Raw genomic sequence first — 17,041 nt, 5'->3', positions numbered from 1 at the left:
AGCGAACAGCTGTTTTGAACTATATGCATATCGATAACATTTGATTGCACGTGTTGCAGTGTTTGGTTTTGTTTGATAGTTTGATTTTAATTTATTTCTATTACGATCAGATAGATATATTAGAAAACAAGCTAAAACAAAAATAATGGCACGCAGACCAGAGCACTCGGCACCGCCAGAGATCGTAAGTCAAACGTTTACAAAATCAACATTTAAAATTACTTCTACTCTGTTTTACAGTTCTACAATGACGATGAAGCCAAGAAGTATTCCACAAAGTGAGTTTTCGGCGCTTTGTTTGTCTGCACGTCATTTGTTTATTTGTTTCCTTATTAGCACACGCATTATTGAAATTCAGGTGGAAATGGCAGAACGTGCTCTGGAGCTGCTGGCGCTGCCGGATGACGACGAGCCACGTCTTATTTTAGACATAGGCTGTGGCTCTGGACTCTCGGGCAGCGTGCTCGAGGATAGTGAACACATCTGGATTGGCATTGATATATCTAAATCTATGCTGGATATTGCCGTCGAGCGCGAGGTAGCCGGCGATGTTATATTGGGTGACATGGGCGAGGGCATGCCCTTTAGGCCAGGCACCTTCGATGGCGCCATATCTATATCGGCGCTGCAGTGGCTTTGCAATGCGGACAAATCTTATCACAATCCACACAAGCGCCTATTGAAATTCTTTAGCACATTATTCTCCTGCCTGACGCGTACGGCACGCGCTGTCTTTCAGTTTTATCCCGAGAATTCGGATCAAATTGAAATGGTGACGGCGCAGGCCATGAAGGCGGGCTTCTATGGCGGCCTAGTGGTTGATTATCCAAACTCGGCTAAGGCCAAGAAATACTATTTGGTGCTGATGACGGGCGGCTCAGCGGAACTGCCGAAAGCTTTAGGTAAATCGATATTCCATCAGAATGAATCATTTGTTTCATTTGTAATTTTATTGTCAGGCTCGCCGGAGGAGGAGCGCCGCATTAACTACATTAAGAAGCGCGATGCTTGCCGCGATGCACGCGGCAAGGCGCCCAAGAAATCACGCGATTGGATACTGGCTAAAAAGGAGCGTCGCCGTCGCCAGGGCCTGGAGACGCGTCCAGACACCAAGTACACGGCGCGTAAGCGCAGCGGGCGATTCTGAGGATTTTTAAATATACAGTTTAATGTACAATTTGCGTATTTATTTTAAACAGTTAAGCTTAAACCTATACTAAAGTGAACTAGACTCTGCTTTTTGGCTACACCTCGTCAGTTGATGTGGCAACTGGTACTGCCTTCTGATCCTGGTCTTGCTTGTAACGATCCTCCGCCCTGCGCTTGGGCGTATCGTATGATGTCTCAGCCATAAACATCAGGTACATGGCTATGCCCGCAAATATAAAGGCAAACATAACTAGATCATTTTCAATAGATACTCTACTCTGCTCCTTTTGCATACGCAATCGCTCGTGCTTGGCCTGCGTCGCCTGGCGTCGTTCAAAGCTTTTGCCATAGTGTGCCCTACTCCATTCATCGAAATCGTAGATGGGCGTGCGTCCTTCAGCATCGGCCACCTTGGACTTCTTAAAGCGAGACTTATAGAATTTGGTCTCTGCGTCATCTTCGACTTTCACTTCCACATCGGGTATATCCTGCGCGTATTGGGCACCGGCTGTGTGCACAATGCCTTTGTCGTAGAGGCGTCGCAGCCGAAAATTGCCAAGTACCTCATAGGCCTGGCTGATCTCGCGAAACTTTTTGGCTGCGCTTTCGCTGCCCTTGTTGCGATCCGGATGGTAGATCATGGAGAGCTTATAGTAAGCCGCCTTGATTTCGTTCTGTGTGGAGCGTTTGCCAATGCCCAGGGCATCGTAATGGTTGAGCTGCCATTGAGCGTGTGTTGTGTGCAGGCAGCGCGTTAGCAGGCGGCACAGCAGTTGGCCATGATACAGCATGACTTGTAGGGACGCACGATAATAAATTGTAATTACTTGTTATATCACATTATTTTGGTCAGCCAAACAAATACACAGCTGCTTGCACCTGCACTCGATAGGCTTTATCGATTAACGATAAATCACGATTACAGCTGTTTTGGCAGCGAACATGCGAATGGCAATTTGAAAACTGTTGCTGCCGCTCGGCTATTTTTTTTTTGGTTTTTCCTTTTGGACGTTATTTATATATAGAACGTTGGAGAGGTTGCTTGAAATTTTCAATACAGCGTGCTTATTTTTCACATGTGTGTGTATGTGTGATCGAGAAGTTTCTGCAGCAATTGATTTGAGGCCAAACGGTATAAAAGAAGCAAAAAACAACCGAAAATTGTGAGTCACTCGCATTGCTTATAAAGCATCTGCACTGTGCATAGCTAAAATAATAGTTTTTCATTAAGAAATATTGTATAATGACCACTGACGATACCACCGCTGCCGCCGAAGCCATCAGTCACAAAGATAAAGGAAATGAGGCTTTCAAAGCCGCCAAATGGACGGATGCCGTGCAGGAGTACAGCGCCGCGATCAAGCTGGGCGCCAAGCATAAGGAACTGCCCGTATTTTATAAGAATCGTGCGGCTGCATATTTAAAGCTAGAGAAGTATACGGAGGCTGTAGACGATTGCAACGAGTCGCTGCGTCTGGGACCCAATGATCCCAAAGCGTTGTTCCGGCGCGCACAGGCGTACGAGGCATTGAACAAACCCGAGGAGGCGTACAAGGATGCTACGGCGCTGTTTAAAGCCGATCCAGGCAACAAATCTGTGCAGCCCATGCTGCAGCGCCTGCATCTGATTGTACAGGAGAACGCGGCGCGCAATGCACAAACCGCAACTAAGGTGAAGCAAATGATAGAGTTGGCTTTTGATTTTGCTGCGCCCATCGAGAAGCGGCGGTCGGGCGCTAATAATTTGGTGGTGCTGGCCAAAGAGCCCGCAGGCGCCGATTTGCTGTACAAGGAGCAGTGTGTCACGAAGATAGCCACGCTGGCCAAAGTGGAGAAGGACGAGGAGATCTACTTGAATATGGTGCGCGTGGTGGCCTCGCTGTGCGAGAACAGCGTGGAGCGCACCAAGGGCGTGCTAACAGAACTGGGCATACCATGGTTTATGCGTGTGCTCGACCAGAAGCACGAGGATTGCGTCAGTACCGCACAGTTCTGTTTGCAGACCATCATCAATTCACTGTCCGGTCTCAAGAACAAGCCGGACGCCAAGCCAAACAAGGAGCTGTGTCAAAAGCATAACCGTGAGATTGATACGTTGCTCACGTGCCTGGTTTACAGTATTACGGATCGCACCATTTCGGGCAAGGCGCGCGATGCAGTCATTGAGCTGCTCACACGAAATGTCCACTATACGGCCCTGGAATGGGCAGAGCGTTTGGTGGAGATACGCGGTCTGTGTCGCTTGCTGGAGGTGTGTTCCGAGCTACAGGACTACAAATACGAGAGCGCCATGGATATTACCGCCTCGTCAAGCACAATTGCCTCGGTGTGTCTGGCCCGAATCTACGAGAACATGTACTATGACGAGGCCAAGCTGCGCTTCACGGAACAAATTGATGAGTTTGTCAAGGACAAACTGCTCTCGCCCGACATGGAGTCCAAAGTGCGCGTGACCGTGGCCATTACGGCGCTGCTCAATGGTCCACTCGATGTGGGCAATCAAATTGTGGCCAGGGAAGGTGCGTATCCTACTTCTTACTACTCCTTATTTTTATTTATTAACTGTTTTTGTTTTCTTTTAGGAATTCTGCAAATGATCCTGGCCATGGCTACCACGGATGATTTGCTGCAGCAGCGCGTGGCCTGCGAATGCCTAATAGCAGCCTCCTCGAAAAAGGACAAGGCGAAGGCTCTGTGCGAACAGGGCGTGGATATACTTAAGGGACTGTATCACTCCAAGAACGATGCCATTCGCGTGCGCGCCTTGGTCGGTCTGTGCAAGCTGGGCAGCTATGGCGGACAGGATGCGGCCATAAGACCATTTGGCGATGGCGCCGCTTTGAAGCTGGCCGAGGCTTGTCGCCGCTTTCTCATAAAACCGGGCAAGGACAAGGACATTCGACGCTGGGCTGCCGATGGCTTGGCTTATCTCACGCTCGATGCGGAGTGCAAGGAGAAGCTGATCGAGGACAATGCATCCATACACGCGCTCATGGACTTGGCTCGCGCTGGGGATCAGTCGTGCCTGTACGGCGTTGTTACCACATTTGTGAATCTGTGCAATGCCTACGAGAAGCAGGAGCTGGTGCCCGAAATGGTGGAGCTGGCCAAGTTTGCCAAACATCACATACCCGAGGAGCATGAGCTGGACGATGTGGATTTTGTGAACAAGCGCATAACCGTGCTGGCCAATGAGGGCATTACCACAGCGCTCTGTGCTCTGGCCAAGACCGAGAGCCACAATTCACAGGAGCTGATTGCCCGTGTGCTGAACGCCGTCTGCGGTCTGCAGGAGCTGCGCGGCAAGGTGGTGCAGGATGGCGGTGTTAAGGCACTTCTGCGCATGGCGCTGGAGGGCACGGAGAAGGGCAAACGGCATGCCAGCCAAGCGCTGGCACGCATCGGCATCACCATTAATCCGGAGGTGGCATTTAGCGGACAGCGTTCGCTTGATGTCATACGGCCGCTGTTGAATCTACTGTATCAGGATTTCACGGCATTGGAGAACTTTGAGGCACTGATGGCGCTCACCAATTTGGCCAGCATGAATGAGAGCGTGCGTCAGCGCATAATCAAGGAGCAGGGCGTCTCCAAGATTGAGTTCTATTTAATGGAGGATCATTTGTATCTGACACGGGCCGCTGCCCAGTGCATATGCAATCTGGTCATGTCCGATGATGTGGTGAAAATGTTTGAGGGCGAGAACGACCGTGTCAAATTTCTGGCACTGCTCTGCGAGGATGAGGACGAGGAAACGGCCATGGCCTGCGCCGGCGCTCTGGCCATGCTCACCTCCGTCTCCACCAAGTGCTGTGCCAAGATACTGAACATTGCCAGCTGGCTAAATATTCTTCATACGCTAATTGCCAATCCCAGTCCGTCCGTGCAGCATCGCGGCGTTGTTATTATACTCAACATGATCAATGCGGGTGCCGAGATTGCCGCCAAACTCTTCGAAACGGACATCATGGAGCTGCTCAGCGGTCTCAGCCAGCTGCCCGACGAGGCGCGTGCCAAGGCGCGTGAGGTGGCCACCCAATGCCTGGCGGCTGCCGAACGCCAACGCATCATCGAGCGATCCGATGATGCCGAAATCCCAGACGTATTTGCCGAAAGTGCCAAAATCACCGAAATCGTCGATGATGATTGAGTTGCCTTCTACAGTAGCTTTTAAATTTCATCCACTATTTCATCTAACAATTCAACAGCGAGTCTTTCACTGTGTCATTTAATTTATTTTCGAATCACTTTCTTAAAGTGTACTTAAGCTTAATGTGTTTTTAATTCTGTACGAATTTATAATAAATTCAAAAAAATGTTTCGTTTAAAAGAACTGCTTTTTATGCCCTGAACCCATTAAAAATGGGTTAAAAGGGTATATTGCAAAATGTAAATGTATGTAACAGGCAGAAGGAAGCATCTCCGACCCTATAAAGTTTTTGATCAGCATCAATATCCGAGTCGATCTAGCCATGTCCGTCTGACCTATCTGTCCGTATATATGAACGCAAGGATATCAGAACCTCTAAGAGCTAGAGACTTGAGATGTTAGCTGTAGAGTTTGCTTACTATAAACGAGCGCATAGCGCGAGCTGCATTTGGTGTTGGAATAAGAGAATTCAGGGTATCCCCTAGTTGAGAGCTCCCGATTAGAATCTCTTACTGGTTTTTTTTTGGACTGCAAACAGGCTCTGTACTGAATCGGTTCGAGTTTAGAACTACAAATATTAGAATATAAAAACATTTTATTTAAATATAAAATAATAATTAATCATAAAATAGAAATATAAAATATTTAAAGTAATTTCTTATAATTTATATATATTTTCAAGTAGGACCTCTTTTGAAGCTGGGACAAGTCTAAACGACTTTCTAATTAAAATTTAAAAAAATTTGAACCGGTTCGAGTAAGAAACAACAATTATTTGATTTTAGAAACATTTTAAATAAATATAAAATTATTATAATAATATAATTCTCTACGAATTTATAATATATTCAAAAATGTATAAAATATTAAATAAAGATAAATAGAAATATTAAATATTTAAAGTAATTTCTAATAATTTATATTTATCTAGAACGCTTTCCAAGCTCAGGCAAGTTTAAACGAATTGCTAAAACTAAGAAAAAAGGTTTAGTTTATTTCTATACGTTGACAGTCCCAACGATCTCAGAGACTATAAAAGCTGGGATCGAAAAATATAGATTCTTGTGATTCCAAACACACAATATAGCATACACTGCCAGTAATAGTTATATCTTAATATTATTATTGTTTCTACATGATCAAAATGTAGTTTTGTTTCGTGCATACTTGAAATTCATATTTAATTTACTTGCCATAAATGTTAATCACAATTTGGTTGGACACAATTTTTGGTCAGGCACTTTATAAATACTGGGGGGAACCCCCCACAAGCTGCCGAGCACTTGCTGCACACATTTTGGTTTTGTTTTTTTTGGCTCCATTGAGCAACTGGCGCTGCGTGGGCTGCCATTTTGGGGCAGGCGGCTGTTTTAATTTGATTTAATATCCCCAAAAGCCCCACCACGCCGCCAACGTACATATATTAAATGCACTTAAGGACTTGGGGCGCATTTCATGCATTGTTAATGGCTTTAAGTCTTGGAGCAATAGCGATCCATGTGAGTTCAGTTTGAATTGAGTTAAGAGCTCTTCAGATATTTTCCCACATTGCAGCTGACTGTCTGGCTGACAGTCTAGCTGACTATCTGACTGACTGACTGTATTCATTCCAACACTTAAACTGACATTAGCCAGACTCGGAAGAAGTTCTAATGCAGAAATAATTGCACTGGCTGCCGCCAGTAGCTGCATCCTCCAGCCAACAGGCACATTCAGTACTTTTGTCTGTGGTTCTTTTCAAAATTGCTCAATTTCAATGAAATATTATTAAGTAACTTAATGTAGCGTTCATTCATTTTGCTTTTCAAAAGAAAATAGCTGTAGTTCTAGCTGCATTCCCAATCCCAATCCCAAATCCCCAATCTGGGCATTAAGTTGTTAACTCAACTTGAGCTTAACGGCACTTAGCCATTGTATATATATATATATATAGGTCCAAATATGACTTGGCACTTGGCCACACAGCGCCTGTCAATGGGATGAGTCCGTGTCAAGCAAGTTGATGGCTCTAGTGCTGAATGAATGACTAGGCGATACCCTGCAACTAGAGTCCTTCCTTAACTGCGGTTTTTGTAGCTCGATCTTTATGACATTTTCAGGGCATAAAAGTTTCATCAATGAGTGTGTAAATACCAAAGCTCAAGAATATATCTCCATAAATTTGTATAATCTGCTCGAGTCCATGGGAAATGGGAAAAGCAATCGGTATTTTGACAAGAACTTAATTTAATTTTTATATTTCAGTCTCCTGGAATTATAGTCTCTGAGCCGAACAGACGTACAGACATAGCTAGAGCAATAATACATATATACTCATACACTACAAGGTCTTTCGCCTGTTACATAAATTTGCACAAAATCAATAAAGCCATTATAAACATATGCAATGGGTGCAGGGTATTAAAAGAGATTGGCAGACAGGTGTCGCATTAACCCAATTGGACCTTTTGTTTGGCTCTGAGCCCTGGCCCGCCATGTGACAACTGATGAACGCTTGATATGCTCCTCTAAGCGTGCCGCACAATGCAAATGAAAGTGCAGCAAAGAAACCGCAACCCGTTTAAGTAAATCACAAAGAGTACGTACTTTGATGGACAGACTGTCATATCTAGGCTATGTGAGATACAATAGATATGGGTTGGGTCGGAAAAGCACTAAATTGCAGAGCATCAGATTCTAGACTTAACTCAGCCATATTAAATAAAGTTCAATTTCCGCCCGCGTGTGTGGAAATGACGCGGACGTTGAGTAGAAAAAGATGAGCATATTTTCAATGATCTTTATTCAAATTCACTTAGGAGATTCCACGCCTCTCGCAAATATCACGCCTCCAAGGTGAAAATCGAGGGTTAGAGAATATGCGGGTGAAGTTTCGGATCCTTGTGAAAATAAATTTCAACTATAATTCACACGTTTCGCAAAATCCACGTCGCAATGATGAAAAATAGTTTCTTTCGATCGATTTCAAACTCAAACTTTCGAAAGCTTAAATAAAGCCTTAATAGATTCGTGTTTAAGCGATATTGAAAATTCCACCCGCAACTGTGGAAAGTTGGTGGAAATGCGTGTATGAAACCTATTTTTAAAGATCTTTCAAAAATGCAATTGTAACTAAACTGACAAACATACACTATATTAATTATACAGATCTCTTTTCTTGTGCTTACAGATACTATTTAGATCTTTGGCCACATCTCTTGCGTGCTGTCCATCTCTCGGTCAGGTGTCAGTGCACCCATGCTACTATGCATTCTCGTCGGCGACTGGGTGTCAACCGGTCGCATTCCCCGATAATTAGCATGGACGGTGAACGCAAATGAAGAAGAGTGAAACCCATGAAGATGTGCTGGTAATATCAGCGCCCAGTTCCATAACGATCTTATATCAATTGAGAGTTCCGGCGGCGATCGATTGGACCGGACCACTTGCACTTTCAGCCCATGTGAGCGCTGGAAAAGCATTCTACTCGAACAACTTTCATCATGGTCTGGGCTACACTTTCGTCTTCCAAGCGATCAGCCAGCCAGCCAGCCAGCCAGCCAGCCAGTCAGTCAGTCAGTCGTTCGGCCCGCGGCCTGGCCAGACGATGCAGTTCACTCGTGGCTTTGGCTTTGTAATTTGCATATTTTCCGCATCGCGCAGACGCGGCAACAACAAAAACAACAACAACATTGTCGGGCAGTTTATTAAACAAAATATTGACATGAAAATCGGCTTTCGATTTTTCATGGGGAGCGTGCACAAAAAAAAAAAAAAAAATAAAATAAAAAAAAAAAAAAACTAAACAACAAAAACGAGATTAAATGGAAAGTGAAGCTGCGGCGCACATGCGTCGCCAATCAAGCGCAGCATCAGGTTGCCATCTCACAATATGTCATTCAGGCCATCTCTCAATATATATATATATATATATATATATATATATATATATATATATACCATATATATTGAGTCTAAGCCTGTCTCAGTTTGTCTGCATAATTAGGACAAAATGTCTAATAGTTGACCAAGCCAAAAAGCGAATACGAGTCCAACGTCTGGCTTCGTTGTTTATACCCTGTACCCATTGAAAATGTCCATGAAAAGGTATATTGGTTTTTTGCGCAGGCAAGAAGGAAACATTACTAATCGCATTCAGCAAATATATTTTTGATCATCATGAAATCGATAATTATCGACTAGCCAAATAATATATTTTAGCATATCTTGCAGCTAGAGAGATCAAATCTCGAATGTATTCTTTCATACAACATATACACATCCAAAATATTCAATTTTATGAACACCTCCCCCCTTTGTCTTTTTTGAAGGTGTAGCCCTAGGCCGTCGTATTTTCACAAATTTGGTTGTCATATATATGTCCTGAAAGTTTCATATATTTCGCATGGTAAGCAGCCAAGTTATTTTAGAACACCTCGCATAACTTGAAGTTGGCTGAAGAAGAAGCAAAGCGCGTGTGCATAACAGAACAGTTCGAGTGTAAACAAGATATCTGCTAGTCGTGCACGCTTTTTACTTTTTGGCTTACGCACCTAATGATCATTTACAGCTAAATGCAACTGGCTTATGATATGTGTTGTTGTTATTGTTGTTGTTGTTGTTGTCACTGGACTTAAGCCGGTCCATTTGGCCAGTTGCGCGTTGCACGCAACTTTTACTCAGGTGGAAAGTTCTTCTGTCAACGCTTTGATTTGATTAGCGGCAGATGCGCAAGCAGGCGCACTTGGCCAAGAGCAGGAGTGGAGCGAGAGGGGGTGGGGAGGGGCCGTCTTAGTCTGGTCTAGTGCAGTATGTTGAATCGGCTTTTGGGAAAGTTGCAACACTTGGCTGAAACCGAAAGTTGAGCCAACTTATGCGCCCAACTCAATTAAGCATTTGTCAATTTGAGCAAAACAAATTCAAGTGAAAAATGGAAAATCGGAAATGGGCAAAATGGGAAAATTGTGTGACCGCTTGGAAATCAATAAATTGATATATTTATTGGATTAAAATTGTGCCTTGTAGGTGTTGTTAATTAGATTTTGCGTTCGTTTTGGGAAGAGGAAACGTATCTAGAGCAGCGATGGCTATTGTTTGACTATGAGATACCCTGCAATTGCTTTCTGTGAGGGCTAGTTAATGTTCTGTTAAAAGTTTCATAATTATTTAATAATAAATCAAATAAAATATATAAAGCGAAACCTTTCCAAACAGCTGTTGAAGCTAACAAATGATAGAGCTTGACCAGAAGATACCCTGTACTTAAGTCTAGTTATGTTTGTTTTAGGAAAAAACGTGAGTAATACACGAGAGCCTACAGCTATTGTAACTAGCAAGGGGTCTAGAATAGTAGATGTCTTGTAATAACATTTAATAACAATATAACAAAAAAAATTGCAATACACAAGGCTCTTATAAAGAGGCTGTAATTTTATGTAATGAGCACGTTTTAGTGCTTTGCTGCGGGTGGACTGAGGGGAAGCTTAAAATTATTTTATTTAAATCTGATTTAATAATATATATCCTAAGAGGCAACTAATTCTAAGCTATTAATTGAGGACAAAAAGAAAAAAAAAGAAATATTTTAATTAAAGTGAAGGTAGTTATAATATAATTGTAAATAATAAAATAAAATATATTATACGAATGTATGTGTTTCCAGCTCGTATACTATGAAGAATTCATCTATTATATCGTTAATAAAACGGCATAATTAAAACAATCAATTAATTCTTCAGTAAACAACAGAGAACCAACCACCTCTTCGTTTTATAGGGTATACATTAAACGATGCAAGATATCGAGCTAGGACGATTTGCCATGGCTGGCAAAAGCTGGCTGCTCTGACACACCCTGACAAGTGAAAGCTGAAAGTTATAAAACTGCAATATATTAAGCGATTGGTAAAAGGGATTTCATGCTCATCTCTCGCTGTTAAACAATTATAAAACGTTTTTCCGCACATTTTCACTGTGAAAATGCGCTTGTAGAAAGTTTTGCAATATAAACAATTAAGGCAAAAATTAGAAGAAAAAAAATTGCAAGCAAAGTTGGCGCAATGAAAGCTGCAAAAAAAAATTGCAGACAAATTTTATGCCTTAGCCTTAATGAGCGCGGGATGAGTCCACAGTTTTGTGGCACCGGCTGCAGTTTGAGAGCGATTGGAGTGGAGAGACTGTGGCCTGTGTGGTCAACGGCTTAAATCGCTTGACAAATGCCAACAGCAATTGGCATAAACTTGGCCACAGCCACAGAGTGCCTGCGCTAAGGCCTAATTATGTCTGCGATTTCGATCAACTGCATCTTCCTCTTGCTACACTTCACACAATGATCTCTTCTGCTACGCCCCATTTTGCTCCATTTGCCGCATTTCAAATGGCCGGCAATCTTTTCAATTATTGCTTATCATTGCGAATGTGGCATGGCCAATGGACAATGGTCGATGGGCAGACCGAATGTCATTAGCGCAGGGCACCAAATGCGGCAACAATGTTGCAAGCAGCAGCAGAGGAGCAGGCACATTGCCACATGTTGCACGCTCGCGATGCTTAGCATATTTTGCGTCTAGCCAGCCGGCTATCTTAACAGCTCCGCGACCAATTGATGATATAAATTCCAAAAAATTTTTACCTATCTGCCGCATGCGGCAATTTTAGCGATACCGCTCGCGTTTGTTGTTGCCACTTTGCCGACGTCTTGCGACGTCTCGTCGCATGCTGCACCATGTGGCCAATTTTTTCGGCTTTTCAATGGCTTTTCCTTAGCCACTTGTTGGCAGTTGTTTGATTAATTGCATTGCCAGCGCCAACGGAAAATGTTTTACAAATTGATTAGGGGGTAGTCGAGGGGGAAGGGGATGGGGGGGGGGAGGTGTCCGGAACGGCAGGGGAATTGAGGGAAGTTATGCACCCAGTTCCGGCGCAAACTTGTTGACAAATGTTCGCAAATTAATGGCTGAAATTTGAAACCGAATCTGAACAGAAGGCGAAAGTTTTGGGAGTTGTGTGTTTGGTCTATAATTGGAGAAAGAGATGGGAGAGACAGAGAAAGAGAGAGAGAGTGAAATAAAGGAGAGAGAGAGAAAAACGAAATTTTGCTAGGTCTTTATTTTTGAAATATTCCAGATCTTCTTTCCCAAACATATGCCAATAAATAGACAAGATTTTTTTTTCCAAATATTGTATAATATTAAATATTGTATTTTTTTCGAAATATTGTATCTTTATTCCTTTCCAAAACAACTTCAAATAACTTTCCATAATAACTTTTTTTCTGAATATTTCAGCTGTTCGTTCCCAAACATATCCAAAAAGATATTTTCTTTTCGAAATATTCAAAACATTGTTCAAGGTATTTTTGAAATAATATATAGGTTTACTTAACGTCTTTCCCAAACATATTTAAATTGTTTCTATGCTTTTTTAATACCCTGAACCCATTAAAAATGGATATAAGGGTATATTGTATTTGTGCAAAATCCAAATGTATGTAACAGGCAGAAGGAAGCATCTCCGACCCCATAAAGTGTATATATTCTTGATCAGCATCAATAGCCGAGTCGATCTAGCCATGTCCGTCTGCCTGTCCGTCCGTCCGTCCGTATGTATGAACGCAAGGATCTCAGAACCTATAAGAGCTAGAGACTTGAAAGTTAAGAGTTTGTTTCCGATAATCGATAACTTACTCCGTTTCCAAGCAATCGATAAAAATCAATATCGACATCCTGTTTTTTTTTAGCAAATTGGGCAAATAATAAGGGCTAGAGCCACCAAACATAATATGTTGCTTCTAGAATATTATAGATATATAGATATATATATAGATAGAATATTATAGTATCTTTTATTTCATACCTATCGCCACCTCCCCGTTACCACCCCAGAGCTATAAATCAAGTTAATAACCCAACTTTTATTGCCAACCAATTTAAACCACAATTTAAATGCAATTGACTTCTTCAGAATACACAAATATTCTATGGTACTATAAGATATACTGTAGAAAATTTCATAAAGATCGGTTAAGAAAAACCAAAGTTATATGCAACTGCGCAATTGAATGGGGCAGCCGCTTTAAGAATTTCTGTATACATGTACACACACATTCTGCTTCGTATTCTAATAGCATGGTAATTGCATCTTTTTTTTGTAATGTTATTTTAGTTCCTTTTTTATCATAAGTACTTGATTGTTAGTGTGGCTGCTGAGTAGAGGCATAGCAAGTGGTGCGGTATGTCGCGAGTTCGAGCCCCACTGGGGAAAGAATTGTTATTTTTTTTTTTGCTGGTGTGGCTGTTGAGTAAAGTCGACAACAAGTAATGCGGTCAGTTGCGAGTTCGAGCCCTGCCAAGGGAACTTTTTTTTATTAATTTATTTGGTGTTGGCATACGAGGGTTCAGGGTATCCCTTAGTCGGGAGCTCCCGACTGGAACCTCTTACTTGTTTCTATTTCATTCTAAATTTTTTTGCATTTCGATTCCTTGTTCTTCGTGAATTGAATCAAAAGTAATATCTTGAATTTAGAGTATGTTTTTTAATTATTTAGCAGAGAGCTTACTCGTCTTACCATTTCTTCCGCACTTTTATTTTATCTGAAGAGCAAAAGAATTTCATAATTATCGCATGCCAGCAGCCCAGCATGTGCTACCTGGTTCGAAAATATTTACTGCCGCCTTGTTTTGCACTTTAATTATGCGGTTGGAGAACCCTTTTTTTTTGTTTTTGTTTTCGACTTTTAGTGGTTGTGCAAACTTTGGCGCATTTTATGGGCTGCTCATTAGATGCAGCCAGAGAGAGAGAGGGAGATTGTGATAGGGACTTTGGTTGAAATAATATCAACAGACATTAACAACGCGCACGGCTCATTATAATGGGCGGCACTTTATTTAAATGCGCGCACGGCACATCATTAACAAGGCAAACGGGGCAACTTGCCAGCCGGAGAGGAGGAGGCCACAGGCAGGATGGAGGATGCGTCTCAATAGCGGACGACCGCACGCACCGACAGCGACCAAAACGATTTCATAATATCTCAATTGAGGCTTGCAGCGGGGAGCGGCAAGTGGTCAGCTTCCAGTTCCATTGGCCATCGCCCCATCAAAACATTGTCCAGTGCACAGTGGTGCAGGCATATGCAAAACGTCAGTAAAATTTTAACATGCATGTTAGAAAAAAAAATATAATATCGGTTGATAGATAATATGTGGTCTTAATAAAGAAAAGGTCTCCCAATCGCAGCTTAAGGTATTAATAGCTATAAACATCCAAAATTGCAGCTAACATTTAATATGCATGTTAAAATTGCAAAATATTATAGTATCGAATGTTAAGATTTAAACACAGATAGGAGATTATGGCTTAAGACCGAAAGGGCATCTTGTGGGACCTCAATTGCAGCTTAAGTATCAATATCTGTGGATTGGCAAAGCTGCGGGGAAAATTTTAACATGCATGTTAGCAATTTTAAAGCTGATAGTTTAATTGCAGCTTGAGGTATTAATATGTATGGACATGTTAAACTGAAGCAATATTCTAACATGCATGTTAAAATTAACGAGAAAGAATGACTCTCTTCGGCACGCCGAAGATATAACACCCTTGCAGACCCAACCTTTTCATAATGCTCATAGTGCTTTGCTCGTATCTAAGAAGTACCGGGAAAAAAGTAAATGCCGAGTTTGGTCAAGATATCTTGATAACCAAAAAAGGGGCTTTAATCAAAAACCTGGTTTTCGACCGATCGTTCTTATGGCAGTTATATGATATAGTGGTCCGATGTTGATAGGATTTTGTATTTATATAAGGAGCATGGTTAAACTAATAAATGTAGAGTTTGGTCAAGATATTTTGAAAAACAAAATGTTTTTTTTTATACAAAAACTTAATTTTCGACCGATCGTTCCTATGGCAGCTATATGATATAGTGGTCCGATCCAGCTGGTTTTGACATATGTGCTGCGTGCAACAGAAAGAGGGAGTTCTGCAAAGTTTCATTAAGATAGCTTTAAAACTTAGGGACTAGTTCGCATAGAAACAGACAGGCGGACAGACGGAATCGGGTATATCGACTCGGCTGTTGATGCTGATCAAGAATATATATACTTTATGGGGTCGGAGATGCTCCTTCTATGCGTTACACATTTCACGACAAAATTATAATACCCTCTGCAAGGGTACAAAAAGGATAATATCGAATCTTAAGATTCAATTATAGATATCAAGAAGTAATATTAATAACTTTGGACTGGCAAAGCTGCAGTAAAATAAAAATTTATAATGCATGTTGAGCAAATTTTTGTTAGGCTCTCAAAAATAGATAAACTTACTAGTGGGGCCTCATTTATAGCATGACGTGTTAATATTAATAAAAAGCTTGAGGTGTGCATATATATAGATATCCAGAGCCTTCAGCCTTTGTAAATAAACTTTGATATTAAAAATAATCTTTTTGTTTTGGAATATATCAGCTATTTTTCATATTTTTAATTGGAATTTATCCATTTTATTTTTCAACAGTGCGTAACAGTGTGCAGCAGCTGACGCCTTAATTGGTTTCTAAGAACTGCCATCTGGCCCTTCCTTTGGGTCTTTGGTACCGTTCTGGTTCTGGTTGTGTTGGCTTTGACTGCGCCATAGAACGTGCTCTTCTATGTGCGTTTGCCTATTACCAGTCGGTTTCTTGGCTGTGCCCGCTAATTAAGGTCGTCAGCGGCCTGCGCTTTTGTGCGTTTGCAAATTACCCTGCAATTGGCTAAAGGCAGCCACCAACTGGACACAGCGGGTGTGGAGAAGGATGGATGAGGGGGGTGGCGAGGCTGGGCAGTAAGTGTTTTGCCTCACCTGGTAATTGAGTGCAATGCCTGCTGGGCACACCAGTGCCTGCTAAACTGTGATTGGCTCTGCTGCAAATGTCGCCTTCGGTGTTGTTTTCCGTTTCATTGGCGAAATTTCACAATCTTGCATACATATAAAAAAAAATCCATTTCCTTTAATTTTCCCTTGTATTAACTATTTTTGTTTGCATAATTCTGTTAATTTTAAAGCATTTTTTAAGAATAATAATAATTTTATTATTCTTCGAGCTTTGGATAAATTCTACATTTAAGTTTGATTTATCTAAATTCAACTTGAATTTTTTCAAAACCATATATACAAATATTTAAATATATGATTTTTATTTTTATTAAAATGTTGCTTTTCTTTTTATCATAGTTTGTCTACTAAATATTCAAATTTAACTTATTTTTAAATATTATTGAAGGCTTTGGGCTTTGACTGAATTGTCCTGATCATTTTGTGATTTAGTTAAAAAAATGTATCGCTTAAATATAGAATATATTTCGATTCTCCTCGAGTTCCTTCCCGTTGACGATTCTCGGTTATTAATGTTAATATTAATATTATTATTAGTATTAATATTTTTATCCAATTTTTTTAGATATCATTATTATCATATTTATTATTAACCTTAAATGTTTTTACTAAGCGCTTCTGGGGATTTTTATTGCAGCAATCGATGGATTCAATATTGAGAAAGAAGCTGATGATTGTTTGGCTTGGAATTAAACGCCCATTAAGACATCATTGGATCAATCAATCAATCAATTGGAGCCTGTTTATCTACTGAAATAACGATATTTTATTTTTTTGGCAGCATTTCCGCTCATCCTTGACACAAATATGAAAATATTTATGTGTAATTATCACAGCAAATGGGCATGGGTCAAACCAAAAACCCAATAAGCAAGAGAGTAGATTGGAGAAA

General features: G+C 41.3%; 3 protein-coding genes across 4 annotated transcripts; 2 read left to right on the top strand and 1 right to left on the bottom strand.

The window, feature by feature from the left end:
- Positions 1 to 56: 56 nt before the first annotated feature.
- LOC115763861 (probable 18S rRNA (guanine-N(7))-methyltransferase) lies at positions 57 to 1,197 on the top strand. Its single transcript, XM_030706635.1, has 4 exons — positions 57 to 184; positions 241 to 278; positions 337 to 902; positions 960 to 1,197. Exons 1-4 carry the CDS (start codon positions 146 to 148, stop codon positions 1,145 to 1,147), a joined length of 831 nt encoding a protein of 276 aa, XP_030562495.1. The 5' UTR covers positions 57 to 145; the 3' UTR covers positions 1,148 to 1,197.
- LOC115763862 (dnaJ homolog subfamily C member 30, mitochondrial) lies at positions 1,165 to 1,962 on the bottom strand. The gene has a single exon (XM_030706637.1). The coding sequence runs from the start codon at positions 1,938 to 1,940 to the stop codon at positions 1,245 to 1,247; it is 696 nt and encodes a 231-aa protein (XP_030562497.1). The 5' UTR covers positions 1,941 to 1,962; the 3' UTR covers positions 1,165 to 1,244.
- Positions 1,963 to 2,229: 267 nt separating this feature from the next.
- On the top strand, positions 2,230 to 5,474 carry LOC115763855 (protein unc-45 homolog B). 2 transcript variants are annotated; one of them, XM_030706629.1, is made up of 3 exons: positions 2,230 to 2,312; positions 2,381 to 3,668; positions 3,732 to 5,474. In XM_030706629.1, exons 2-3 carry the CDS (start codon positions 2,393 to 2,395, stop codon positions 5,297 to 5,299), a joined length of 2,844 nt encoding a protein of 947 aa, XP_030562489.1. In that variant the 5' UTR covers positions 2,230 to 2,312; positions 2,381 to 2,392; the 3' UTR covers positions 5,300 to 5,474. The 2 variants fall into 2 exon arrangements, with proteins under 2 accessions (XP_030562489.1, XP_030562490.1); XM_030706630.1 differs by having other exon boundaries at positions 2,247 to 2,312; positions 2,369 to 3,668.
- Positions 5,475 to 17,041: the final 11,567 nt, after the last annotated feature.

Source organism: Drosophila novamexicana, unplaced genomic scaffold (genome assembly GCF_003285875.2).
Source record: "Drosophila novamexicana strain 15010-1031.04,08,12 unplaced genomic scaffold, DnovRS2.1 tig00000770-arrow-pilon, whole genome shotgun sequence".
Taxonomy (NCBI): domain Eukaryota; kingdom Metazoa; phylum Arthropoda; class Insecta; order Diptera; family Drosophilidae; genus Drosophila; species Drosophila novamexicana.
The sequence above is the reverse complement of the archived record's forward strand: the minus strand, read 5'-3'. Positions and strand labels throughout refer to the sequence as shown.

Excerpts from the sequence above, each read along its gene's own strand:
- LOC115763861 (XM_030706635.1), top strand. The coding sequence starts at position 146 with ATGGCACGCAGACCAGAGCACTCGGCACCGCCAGAGATC. Across the intron at positions 185-240 it reads ACTCGGCACCGCCAGAGATC|TTCTACAATGACGATGAAGC; the intron begins GTAAGTCAAACG and ends TCTGTTTTACAG. Across the intron at positions 279-336 it reads GCCAAGAAGTATTCCACAAA|CACACGCATTATTGAAATTC; the intron begins GTGAGTTTTCGG and ends TTTCCTTATTAG.
- LOC115763862 (XM_030706637.1), bottom strand. The coding sequence starts at position 1,940 with ATGCTGTATCATGGCCAACTGCTGTGCCGCCTGCTAACGCGCTGCCTG.
- LOC115763855 (XM_030706629.1), top strand. The coding sequence starts at position 2,393 with ATGACCACTGACGATACCACCGCTGCCGCCGAAGCCATCAGTCACAAA. Across the intron at positions 3,669-3,731 it reads TCAAATTGTGGCCAGGGAAG|GAATTCTGCAAATGATCCTG; the intron begins GTGCGTATCCTA and ends GTTTTCTTTTAG.